This window comes from Poecilia reticulata, chromosome 2 (genome assembly GCF_904066995.2).
Source record: "Poecilia reticulata chromosome 2, P_reticulata-male-v2, whole genome shotgun sequence".
Taxonomy (NCBI): Eukaryota; Metazoa; Chordata; class Actinopteri; order Cyprinodontiformes; family Poeciliidae; genus Poecilia; species Poecilia reticulata.
Window position 1 is genome coordinate 4602492 of NC_088831.1, and position 13376 is coordinate 4615867.

Below are 13376 nucleotides of genomic sequence, written 5' to 3' on the forward strand. Positions count from 1 at the left end.
TTGGAGGATAATCTCAAATTAGTGCTGGAAAATGTCCCAATTTACTTTTATTTTCGTAGCGCATATTTAAAATATTGAAAAGAAAATGCAGTTTGTGAAGCTTAATACCCAGGTGCAACTCTACTTGGGACACCATTGGTTGGTGTTTGCAAAGCAGCCAATAACAACACTGATTGGCTGTCAGGGTTGGGTACTAATACAAGAGAAGGAAAACTGTAGATGTTAGCTTCTGTGGTAGTGATAAGACTGCGTGTCAATGCATATTTGGTGTTTGAACTATTTCAGCTAACCCGCGTGAATACCGGAGAGGTTAGCTAATTGTAATCTTGTTTGTTTTTGCTTTTGTAACTACTGTAACCCTCTGGACAAGAGCACTTACCATTGTGCAGTCTTCATCATTTCCAACTCGGCCTCACTCAATTGATTTTACAATTTCATTGCTGGATTTTTAATACAATGCTGGCTTTATTGTATTAAAATGTCAATTATATGAATAAAGTTGACATTTGTGGGTAAATGGTGGAGATAAAAGCATGCATCCATCCTGCCTTGTACAAAGAGTTCAAGCTGCTGGTGTTATTTTATGGGTAAATTTTGTTCTGGCTGACCCAAATGACAACTCACTGAGTCTTTGTCATGAGCAGTCAAGGCGTTTCTGAAGGTAAAAAAGGAAGTCTAACCTGAAACAAGTCATAAAATGGTTGGTAAGATTACACAGTAGTGTGGAAAAGCACACTAGATGATAAATTACAGGAAGAGTTTGCTATTCCTTTTCTTCCTTTTCAAGATTTAGTTGGAAGGCTGTAAGCTAACCTTTGGCTAACAGTTATCCCCAAACAGGTATTCTTCTGAAAAACCCAATAAGGAACATTATCTTATTCCTGAAGAAACCTTTTGGTCCTTATGACTCGTAGAAAGTCGTGTCCTGAGCTACAGAGCGTTTTTTCAAATAGACTGTGGCCTGGCTGAGTTTTTTGAAGATTCTAGTGTTCACTTTTAACAATCTAACAATTGTCTAAGAGCCACAGTTCACCTGATATGACCGCTGGCAAGCAGCAGAGATCCAGAGATTACTTTTTTTAAACTAAGTTCCTGAAAAATCTTCATCAGCATCACAATGCAGACCTTCAGTTTGTCCCGGACATATTTAAGCATCACCACAAAATCAAATCAGATAACATCTCTCATAAAGTTATGTCACGCAGTTCAATAATCCCGTTTCACAAGAGCGGAATATTTTGTGAATGTCGTGTCTCAAGTCAATTTCTTTTCTCTAACCAAGTTCGCATTGTGAAATTCATTTGTACTGAACAACAGGGGGAAACTATCTGCAGATTTAATGAACATCAACTCAAAGTCATTTATCCCCTCTTCCTGTTTACATCCCTGCACTGCAAAAATAAAAAATAAAAAATGTCTTGTGAAAGTGGATGCTGTTGAGTCTAATGACTGAATTATGGAAGTGATAAATCCTTTAAGGAGCTGTGGATTCACTGTGTCATAATCCATCCGGATCATGCTTTCACTTATCTCAGCTGGCGTCTTTAATCTATATTTTCTTAAAGAAAAAAAAGGTGTGGGAATAAAAATAAGATCTCCTACCTGAGGAAAAACTCATTTATTTCCCATATAATGACAGCTATAGGCTACGAGAGGAGAAACAGTTGGACCGAATAAACAAAAGCTCATCAGCATGCAGGATGAATCTCTAATTATTATCTGCTACTCTAATTAAGATCAGGCTACAGTAAAAGGCTGCTATCAAATTTAGCCGACATACACACACACGCAGACGCACACACACACGCATGCAGACTCACGCACACACGCACACACACACTTGCAACTACAATGTAATCTTCACTTCATTTGAAATATTAAAAAAATCAATGCGACTAATATGAAAAATGTATCCTTTTGAAAGCAAATATAGATTATTGTTATGTGATGGGTCACAAAATGTTCTTTCGTGCATGAAAATTGGGATTGTAAAGACTTTCTCACCCTTGTGTGAACGTGTGTGTGTGGGTATGGGGGTGGGCATGTGTGTGTGTGGGTGTGTTTCTAGGTAGATATAGAGATAAACCAAGACAGCAACTCGCTCCAGTGGGATTTTGCTCATCTGCCTCCTGTAATTACAGGGTTGTGGTAGAAACACATACACACACACACACGCACACACCCACCCACACACACACACACACACACACACACGCACACACACACACACACACACACACACACACACACACCCTAGTTAAAAAGCCAGCCTTATAGAGGGTGTTTTTGTTTGATTTTTTACTTTATTTTGTAGAACCTGAACAAAACATTGGAGAACTTACAGTTAAGAGGTTTGTGTTCATTTCTGATGCATCACCCAAGTAAATACTAAAAAAATAACTTTTTGATTCCAACAAAGTCTTCAGGTCCAAACAAGGTAATTGGTTTTTACCAAAAGAAGGGCCTAAGCAAAACAACAGCACGCACGCACGCACGCACACACACACACACACATGCACACACACGCACACATAAATAATTCCCCTCTCTCAGGTACGCATAATGAACGGCGTGTGAATCCGGACGACTGTTTGCATAGTAAGTAGATTTATTTTTCTATTTTCTTTTTGACTGATAAAATACAAACTAAAAACAAGAAACTAATTTCATAAGATGATTTCTGCTTTTGTCTCAAAGATGGTGTTTGGGCTTCACAAACACACAAGTTCTGAATTAAATTGCGTTACTCTGCCGGGTTTTGTGTCAAGGCTGACGTAGTTTTCATGCTGCGATAAAAATACTGATTTTTATCGCAGCATAAAAATCAAATTGCACATAAAAATGCTTCTTTATGCAAATTTTTATTGCTACAGCTAATGAAAATTAAAAACATATAAAATACAGAAATAAGTTTCTATATTACTACTATTTTACAGTTTACATTAAAATTTGCTTAAAGGTAATACATCAAATAACAAAAAAAAAATCTACAAATTTTTTGATAAAACGTTTAGCCTGACAGATGAGGTTTTTTTTTGTTTTTTGTTTTGGCCATACCCATAAAGAAGATGACAACAGGAAGTAGTTAGCGGATCATTTTTAATGACTTATTGAGTAAACACTCATATTCATCTGTGATTTTAATTGCGTTTCTTCTTTGATGGAAACTTAAAATTCCAAAATTGTTTTCTTTTCTTATATATTAGCAGAATACTGGCAACGTTTTACGAACATTTGTCATGGAGACGGTCTTTTAATGCAGCAAACCACTAAACCTCATTGGTACAAAAACTGGCTGTTCAGAAAGTTTCATCCAGGTATTTTAATTACGAGACAAGAGTGAAAATAGCAACTTCTTTTTAGTAATTAAAAGAACAATTTGGAGGAAAATAAAAAACACTTAGCAAAGCGTTTCCAGTAAATGGTTGCCTTATTTTCACTTAGCACTGCTGAAACAAAATTTGCATTTATTTGGGAGAAAAGGAACAATTTAGATGCTTCTCATTTAATCCTAAAATGCCTGAGCGCGGAGATCCTCAACCAGACGTTTCTGGTTGCATCTCAGCATTTTAAAAAGCTGAAACTTTCATCTTTCCATTCATTCCCGTTTCCCTCATTCTTTAAAGCGAGCTGAAAATCCATCCATCACCCCTAACAATCACCATAATGAACTTACAGATAACGTCCTGTTGTGTCAGATACACACAGTTTCCTGTCAAGGTCGGAGGCTTAAATCAAGCTTTCGGCTAATGATGCATGGCCGCCATGCTCTCCTCTGCCTGCTACTTTCAAGTGCAACAGGAAGGATCTTTTTACACGCTGGCTGCCTTGGTTGTTTGCCATCACCGCTGGCAATAAAATGTTACTACTTATAGTAAAAAGGTGATTACAGGCTTCCACCCCATGTTGGGTTTTTTTTAGGGATGGGAAATGGACATAAACTGTCTGTCATCATTATCATTATTATTCAGTCATATAGATTAATCAACTCATCACCTGAAGGTTAATCATTAAAAATGTTACATTTTAATTGAAAAACAAACCAAATGTAAGGTGATTAATTTGACAAACTCAAAAAAATCTGATGCAACTTCAGGTATTCTGATCATAAAAAAAGAAGATATTATCCAGTGTATGGATGTGAGCTCAACAGACACACTACATTTACAATTTGTAGTTTAAAAACATATTTTTATATTCTTAAAGATTTGACTCTGAAAAACAACCTAAAATAATCAAAGTTTATTTCTTTTCCAAAGAACTCCGGCTACAAAAGAGCCTCAGGTAAACAAGCATCTTGCTCTTCTCAGGATCTTTGTTGAGGGATGAATTAAGACGGCAAGTTGCAAAATGTACTAAATAAAAAATGCAAAAAAATTAGTTTATTGTGATTCTTTTGTGTTTGTTTTAGCTGCTCAACAATAAACAAACTGTTATTAAATCTGTATATTATTACAGATCTAAAACATTAAAAAGTACTGTTGAGTTATGAAGAAAAAATATTTTTTGGGGTTAGTAATTGTTTTTTATTTTGCTGGCCAAATTTTTACCATGCTGCACTTGAGGTCAGGGGACGAACAAATTTACTTCAGCGGCCAAAAATGGCCCCCGAGCCACAACTTTTACACCAGAAACGACATTCTACTTGTAGCATGTTTTCTTTGCTTCTTAACATATTGTTTTGTGGTCAAAAAGGCAGAATAGTAAACAAAGCGCAGTAAACAATGTAAACCCAACACTTTGGCTAGAGCATGATCAAATTTAAATGAATCTGACTAGCGGCGGATGCTAATTTAAACCCTGCTAACAGTACGCAACAGACTTTTTTGATAGGATCATAAATGATTCAGATATTTAAAAAAACAAAACAAAACAAAACAAATATCAGAATTCTGATAAAAAGTTTAACTTTAAACTTTGGAAAAAGGAACTTTATAGCACTAAAAGCCCCAAATTTATGTTTTTCATGATTCTGATGAATGTCTGTAAAGTTCTGAAGTGGAACATTAAGTCCTGGGCACAACGGCTAGACAGAAATGTCTTTCTTATTATTTTCTTACTTTAATTTCAGTCATTACTAAAATGGCCGCATCAAAAAGCTAAACTCCTTTGAGTTTTTTTTTTCATATTGTCTTGGTGTGTGCAGAGTACCTGAAGATCCTTGAGTCTCTGCTCCATAATGGGATACTCTGTAACAGCTGTTGATGGGATGGAAAGTTTGGCTTCGCACTGCTGTAACCATGCCAACAATGCAGATATGGTCTCTTTATATCGAGCTGGGGGCAAGCTTTCCAAAACTGAAGGCAGAAAAGAAGAGAGAGGCTGAAAAGGTAGTCAAGGCTTGTAAACAGAAAAGGCTCACGCAGTCTTCCATCTTCTGGGTGTTTTTAATCAAATGTTTGGTTGAAAATCGTTACAGGACAAAAGCAGATGCTACGTCTGTTTAAACTGCATCGAGTCGTTGCTGTCGAGAACATTTTAAGAGGCCAAAAAGGACTCCTGCCCTTTTTATTGTTTCATTGTGTCTCCAAAGCCAATCTGACAATAAGCCAATACAAACACAATCGGGCAGTTAGAATCAGTTAGTTGATCAATCAAAACAGTCTCCCTTTGTTTCTCAACTATAGTTGCGTTTCCATTGACCATGTAGTTACAATTTGGCATTTTGAAAATGAATTTGCTCAAAGGAAAACTCGTTTTTCGGTAAAAAACGTTTAGCGCTGGGATGTGGCTGTATCAGAACTCATGTATTTAGCTTCACATGGTCAACAACCGGATGTTGCCGCTGGCGCAAACCACCGAGAAGAAGATGACAGGAAGTGATGGGAGGATATTGACAAAGTTTTGCGCAAACTTGTAATGGAAACATAGCTGCTGACAACTATGTACATGAGTTATTGATTAAAAGCAGTTTCTACAGCTCACCTACAAGTTGCGACTAACAACCATCTTTCCGTTCTCACCCAGCTGGAGCTGCCTCTCTCTGGCCTGCAGATCCTCCAGCACCTTGTGGTAGTGTTCTTTGAAGGCAGTGATGTCGGCATCCAGAAAGGCGGATGGGTCCTCCTCGCCTTCCTTTTCGTCTTTCAGTTCATTCAGACGCTTTTCCAGGAGGTCAACCTGGGGCTGGAGGGAGGACAGGCGAGCTATCTCCTCCTGGTGACACAACAGAGGAAAGTGGAGGAGATTTAAGCCAAAAACCTGAACATTGTTGGATCTTGTAAAGTTCTGTATTTTAACTTTCAATGCCCAACAATACTAAATCCTTCAAACATCAGGTCTAGAGGTTTAATAAGAGCTTGCACAGCTTAAAGATTTTATTTTAAATTTTTTTTGTGAAGAAACCACTATCTGGCTGCAACTGTCTACATCTGGTGAGCTACATATGCTACATTTAAGAACACTAGATAAGAATATGAGCTTTAGCTTGACAAATCGTCACATTTATGTTTGAAGCTTTTATTTTTGCTGTAACAAAAGAAGTAGCTTAAAACTGTTTTGATGAAGCCGACTAATAAACATTCCCTGTAGCGCAGCTGAAAGAGTTGTAGGCACTATAAGAACTCCACAACATGCTAACCGTTAGCTGATAACAATGTTACATTTATCTTCTGCTTTAGAAGTATTTTAAGAGTATGAATAAGGACTGAACTGGATTCTAAACCACTTTTACAAGGTTTAAAAAATGTATCTACCAACATTAAGAACTGTTTTCTGTGTTAGAACATGCAACTAACGATTATTATAGTAATCAAGTATCCTGACGATTAATCAATTAAGTGGATAAAAATATCAGCATATTCTGCAGATTTTTTATTTCATCACTTAAGCTTTTATTTTTTTTTTACACAATATTAGAAATACATTTAAAGATGAAAATAAATAATTTTATCCATTTTTAAATTAAGAAAAAATACATTTTACTGCCTAAAATTAAACAACAATTAAGCGTTTTAGTGAACGCTTGATCGGAGCAAATACAGTGATTTTTTTTTCTATTAACTGATTAATAATTGGGTATCAAAAATAATGAATTTTCTTACTGTATTTGAACCAAGTGAAGGTAAAACTAGGCCATTTAATTGCTACAGGTAGAACATCTCAAATGCAAAATGAATAATTTTTATTTATTTTTTTTACAGTTTTGGCTTAATTACTATTGGTGTTGTTCTTTCAGCAAATTACGTTTTTTTAAGTCTGTATACTCCAATTAATGATTAATCAGTTACTGAATTTGCTGACGATTATTTTAGTAATCGATTCTTCACGATTAATCCGATTAATCATTTCAGCTCTACTAGCGATGATCAACTTTTTGTCATTTTTTTGTATTTTTACAGTAATATTCTGTGCACTGACACACTGTGCATCCATTAGAAGATCTCGTTGTTGGAGGAAAAACAAGAATAAATAAACAAGTAAAAAAAACAAAAAAATCAATATAGAAATCAATATAAAAACAAAAATCTGAGTTTAGCCAGTGCAGGTTGACATTTTGTGACACTGCATAAGAACACTTCACTACACTGTGATCAATAAAGCGACAAGGGGTTTAGTGCAGCTTCCCTGTGCCTCGGTGAATCGAGTCATGAACATTATGAAACCCCTGAGCAGCTCAAATCTTGTATCCAGCAACAACAAACATCAATTCCTCTTGTAAAACTGCAACAATCAGTATCCTCAGCTTACGAGCATCTAACAGTGTAATTAACAGAAAGGTGATTCAATACAGCAATAAAGAAATAAACACTCTTTCCCTGACATCAAATTCATTCGCTTAGTTTAATTATTCAAAACATAATCAAGCTGGTACGTAAAAAGTTTGTCTGCCTCCGTTGTTGATAAGGTTACACTTCTTGTAACTTTTGGCCATTAGACTCACATTTAAGTTTGTAGGGAGAGGAAAAACCTTCCACAAAAAAAAGTCGATTCTTCTCAACATGATCTCTTCAGCCAGATGCTCTAAATGTTTTCCAAATTAGCTCTTTTATTTCGTAAAATACAAAATAAAAGAGCTAATATTTGTAATTTCAGCAGCTGGAGCTATACGGAAGCTAACTTTACAAGCATTTCTGTTTTTAAACATTGCTGTGGTTTTTCACACTGCAAAAACAAAAAAAAATCTTAGAGCACTTTTGGTCTAATGTAAATCTGTTAGTGCACTCGAAATAAGGTAAAAAATGTCTTAGAAGTTAAATAACCTGCCAATGAAAGTAGCACTTTTTCTTTAATATTAAGGTTATTGACTTGAAACAAACTCCTATATCTTGCTGGGAAGTTATTTGTAAGTTAGTTTGATATTCGCACCGGGGAACTAGACCAAAATTACTCAAGAGGATTTTGTGTTTTTGCAATGCAGTTGTTCCGAAAGGATCTACAAAGCAGAAAAAATATGTTTTCTAAGCCAAAGAGAATGAGTGGATAGTGAAGTACTTACAAAATAAAGCTGTGACAAGGTGCATGGGGGGGAGGGAAAAAAATCAAACAGGTAAAAAAAGATAAAGGAACAAGAAAAAAAATGTAGAAAGTAGACAGAGAGATCGATAATGCTGTTGTAGTGTGGGGTGAGATTAACTTTGTATTATTTGCTGGCTGAAAAGTGTCTGAGTTGGACTCTCTTGTCGCCTCGCTCACCCGACATCGGTCCAGTTGCACTTTGAGAGGTTCTGGCTCCGACGCTGGAGGTGCCTGCACTTTGAGCCAGTTCTCACTGCTGTCCACTGCCTGCTCACACTGCTCGTACAAGCTGTAAAAGGCCAAAACCTGCAGAACAAAAAAACCCCAAAAACACCATTTAGATAAAACTGACTTCTATTTCCATGTGTTTAACATAAACACTGCATCAAAAAAATTCACTTTTAATACAGTGTTGTTTATTACTTTCAAGGTTTCCCCCAGAAAACTTGCTAAGTCCGGTGGTTGGGGTGTGAGGCCAGTCATTCCTCCAGTGTTTTTGAGTTTAAAAAATGTTTAAAGTTGAAAAGAAATTTGAAAATATCGCTTGATAATTATGTGTTATTGGAAGATTAATATCTGAACACCACCTATAAACTTAAGAAACGCAAACATATATAAAAAATCTTAAATAAATAAGCAATGTTAAGCCTGGTGGGTTCACAAGTAAAGCCTGGTGGCCTGCCAGGCTTATTATACACTGGGGGAAACCCTGACTTTGCATGTAAAATGATTTCACAAGCTAATAAAAACATTATTTCCATCATGTCCTAATTTGTAGTTGTTCGGTACCTTTGTTTGGTAGGCCAGCCATGTGAGCCGGTCGGCCAGCAGGACGCAGAATCCCGCCCAGCGCTGGTTCAGCTGCTCTGCTGCCTGAGCGATGTCATCGGCTCGGCTCCCCTCTGCAGGTGGCCGGGTGCAGAGTTTAGGAATGTTTACATGGGAAAACTCACAACAGGAAGTCCGATTCTAATTTCAGTCCGAATACAATTGATGGGATTATTATTGTAACTATTTACGTGACAATAAAACCTATTTAAGTCTTTTTTTTAGGTAACTGTCTGACTGTGACTGCGTGTCGCACCAATTTTAGCCCCACAAATACAAATAATGCTTTTGAAAAACATTCCCATTTTTCTAATGTGCTTCTTAAAGACACCAGTCACATTAAGAAGTGTGATGTGAGATTTTCAGATTTATTGGTACTTATTAATACTTTCACTGAACAAACATTTGAGGAAAGTAAAAACTATCAGTCCTGACAATATGGACAGTTTTGCGGATTTTCAAACACAGTTAGATGGAATTTATTGTGACGGTGATAAATCAAAACTCTCACCATGCAGAAATTTATGATAGTTTAACTTATTTAAATGATAAGCGATACAATAAGCATCCACCTCTATGTCGAACTAATCAAAATTTCGGAGATGTATTGCAATTCTTTTGGCTATTCTGGTTTAGATTTGTTTTTGGAAAGGAAAACAGCTTGGGGGAGGAGGGGAAAGACTTTTAAAAGTGTTATTTTGGCCTGGCAGACTGTTGGAATGAGAGGCGACTATAAATTGAGATCTCTGCTTTCGGGGACACCAACAATTACACAAGGACAGAGGTGAGGACACAAAAAAATCAATCTCTGTCCCCTCTTGCTGTGTGTTTCTCCGTTGGTGTTTCTATGGAGACGAGTGGGAAGGGTGGGACAGGTGGAGGCGTTGCCATGGGGACAGACGGGGCGGGTGTGCATGCATGTGTGAGAGTGTGCGGGTACCCTGCTCGACGAGCGTCTGCGCCGTGCGCGTCGCCTCCTGGAGCTTCCTGTACTTCTCCGGCCGCTCTCGGTCTATGGCCTGTGGCAAACAGAGCGGAGGAGGAGAGAGACGAGCTCGACAGCAGAACAACAGAGAGATGCTGACTGGCTCGACATCAGAGCGGTGGCTGTAATTAATGGCGGAAAAGCTGGGTTCCAAAATTTTAGATTTCATCTTAGAAGCACAGACTTCAATGTTTTTCTTGGGATTTCACAGGACAGACCGACACAGAGGACGAAGGTCTGTCGTGATAACAAATTGAGCCATCCTAAGTATCTGTACCATCACTAAGAAACTGCTTCACTCCTCAGGCATGATGGATGCTGAGCATTAAGAAAAGGAGGTATTAGCCGCTTTATCAGGATGCTTTTATATCGTCTTCAGACTGTGGATAGACACCAAGCAGCCATGTTTTTTACTTATCTATACCAGTTATTGTCGTTGTGACAGTCTTGCATTCTAACACTCTGCGCTCCATAAAGTGCCAACTCACTTTGTGACAAAAGTAGAGTCTTTAAGACCTTCCATGAAGTATGGTTCCCCCCTGTTTCTGTGGCTGACACACGAAGGGAATGTCTGGCTATTCGGGACATTAGGTTTGCTAATTTGGGGCGCGGTTTTTACGAGATGTTGTCAGATACCATCGGCATTTTTATCCGAGACCTGTTCACCGTCTTTAATGTGTCAATCTGATCGAAATCAAACATCCAAGCTGAGGTCAGTGTCCTCCATTTCTCACTTCTGAACTTCCCTAAAGATTTTCACCCTTCTTGTCGTTTCTGCTTCCATTTGTCTCTGATCTGGTTCGTTTTCTGTTTCAATTTAGAACTTTGAAAAGTATATTTTATGCATAATTGATTAAACTAAACTGGGCAACACTTTACCAACACTTTTTAAACAAAGTTTGACACCGTCTTGTTGCATAATCACAACTCCAGCAGTCCTTCCAGGCCCGACTGCTAAATGAGATGTAAAACCTTGTCCTGCTTTCCCAGTAGCTCAGATCTCAGCAGAATCTAACGCTGTGGGGGATTATTCTCACATTGAGCACTAAACTGTTTTTTTTTTTTTACCTGGACTTTGTCATGCAGCTCCTGAATGCTGCCGTCTTTGCGTGACACGGAGAACTCGGGGCTCTGCAGGATGGCCTCGCCGCGGGTCATGTAGCTGTGCACCTCTGTGAAGTCCACGTCAAACCTGATGGCACAACGCATGCGGGAGAAGGACAAAAACGGAAACAAGACGTTCAATTTGCTGGAAATGCCGCTTTAGTGTCATGAAGCGCAAAATAGTTTGGAGTTTACATGAACTATTCCCTTTTACAGCTTTAAAAACAGGAGATTTCTTTAATATAGACGAGATTGTGGAACTAAGATAGAAGCTGTTTTAACTGGCGGACAGGAACTGGGTAAAGATGGTTCCATAATGGCTCAACTGGGAGCAACATTACATCAGACTACAGGTGTTGGGTCAGTAGGAGTAGGAGGAGTTAATTTGATGGAGTGGCCGTTGTCCGATATTAAATTGCACAGCTAATCTCGGCCGATACCGATACCATGCCGATAATATCGTGCATCCCTATCAAATATGGATGTAAACAAGTTTGAAGAAAATGAATGGGAATGCAACGGACTAGTTGCTACAAAGCAGAAATACATACAAGTTGATTTTTATTTAGGGGCAACATAGTAAAAGGGGATGAATACCTTATTATCTACTCATTACTTTCTAATATTGGACCAGACCTGACTATATTCACCTACCTGCTGAGATAGGAGAGCAGAAAAGGATGCATGACACTGAACACGTCACAAAGTTAGAAAATGTCTTGGAGATAATCACTGCTGGATGACTGGAGTCTGGACACACACTCACCTTTTCCTGAGCTCAGAATCCACCACTACTTGTCTCTTCTTCTGAGGCGGTGGCGACTCTCGAGTGTGGCGCAAAGCTGACACCTTCTCCCTGGTGGTCACCTTGGTAACGGTCGCTGTGACCGATTGGGTGGCCTCAGACTGCTTGGTCGTGCCGACAGCCGAGGAAAGCTGGAGGAGAAATTTGAATTTATTTGGACAAACAAGCCAGGCGGTGGTGGCTTTAGTTAAACCTGAAGCTGCAGATGTGAATGTGGGGAAACGGGTGAACCTGTTCTGTATCAGGGTGAGGAAAAAAAGGCCAGGTGAAGAAACGGGAAAGATCTAATTCCCTGTATTTGTGTCTTTGTGTGTATGTTTGTTTCGCCAAGGTACGGCCTAATGAGCTTTTAACGTTAAGTACAATTACTGGAACATCCATGCTGCCATGGAAACGGAGGTGTTCACAGCCAGGTGTCGACCCGAAGAGGTCAATACGCTAATCATCTGACTGATTATAATGGACAAGTGATTAAAAATAAGAGGAAAGGATGGAGCAAGGGAAGGATGGAAAGTGCTGCTCCTAGGCAGACAGGAAGAAATGATGGATTTGTTAGCCTCGGGCTTCTGTAGCACGTTTTGACTAAACCTTGCAGTTAGCTGCTTCCTGTGTCACCGATGTTTATTAGAAGAAAACTAAATCAGAGTAGGTGTAAATAAAAGGGAAGACATGTTTTCTATGCAGGTAAGATGAAGGCTGAATGGACTGCAGCCAAGTTGTTCTTATTGTACTTTTGTGCTTTCAACCTCTGATATTGAACATACTGGATTAAAAAGTGATGGCGGCCTTTGAGAAATGTCAGAATAATGGCCATACTGTCAAAAAAAACTAAACAGGATCTTTTAGAAACTATAGTTACCCTTACTTACAAATTGTAAATTGATGCTGTTGTGTAAAATGCAAAAATAAATCATTTGCTTCTCTGTGTAATAATAAATCAACCAATACAAAGCTTGACCAACCTACCTGAGAAATGTTCAACTCCAGATTTTGGACTAGTCGGTCCCATCGCTGAGCAAAGCTGTCCAGTCTGGCCTCCAGTTTGGAGGCAACCTCTTTGTTCTTGACACTGAACAACAGATCCTGGCTCATAGAGCACAGTTTATCCATGGTGGGAAGCTTGGCGTCTAGTTCTACCTTCAGCGCCTGATAATAAAGACGAAAACATTTGATGCCGCCTGTCTGGGAGGTATTTAT

At 38.4% G+C, this 13376-nt stretch overlaps 1 protein-coding gene across 17 annotated transcripts in view; it reads right to left on the minus strand.

Moving 5' to 3' along the window:
* The window catches only part of dmd (dystrophin), a 222171-nt gene that overhangs the window by 72291 nt on the left and 136504 nt on the right, over positions 1 to 13376 (minus strand). For 14 of the 17 annotated variants that reach the window (XR_014090847.1, XR_014090846.1, XM_081615514.1 and 11 more), the window contains 9 exons: positions 13146 to 13325; positions 12141 to 12310; positions 12029 to 12064; positions 11339 to 11462; positions 10226 to 10304; positions 9247 to 9359; positions 8635 to 8763; positions 5964 to 6156; positions 5152 to 5297 (listed from right to left, as the gene is read on the minus strand). Coding sequence is in view for 15 of the 17 variants with exons in the window: in XM_081615514.1 (XP_081471640.1) it covers positions 5152 to 5297; positions 5964 to 6156; positions 8635 to 8763; positions 9247 to 9359; positions 10226 to 10304; positions 11339 to 11462; positions 12029 to 12064; positions 12141 to 12310; positions 13146 to 13325 (1170 nt within the window). In the remaining 2 variants the exon portion in view is untranslated. The remainder of the gene's footprint in view (positions 1 to 5151; positions 5298 to 5963; positions 6157 to 8634; positions 8764 to 9246; positions 9360 to 10225; positions 10305 to 11338; positions 11463 to 12028; positions 12065 to 12140; positions 12311 to 13145; positions 13326 to 13376) is intronic. The other 3 variants (XM_081615481.1, XM_081615532.1, XM_081615486.1) reach the window with 1 other exon arrangement.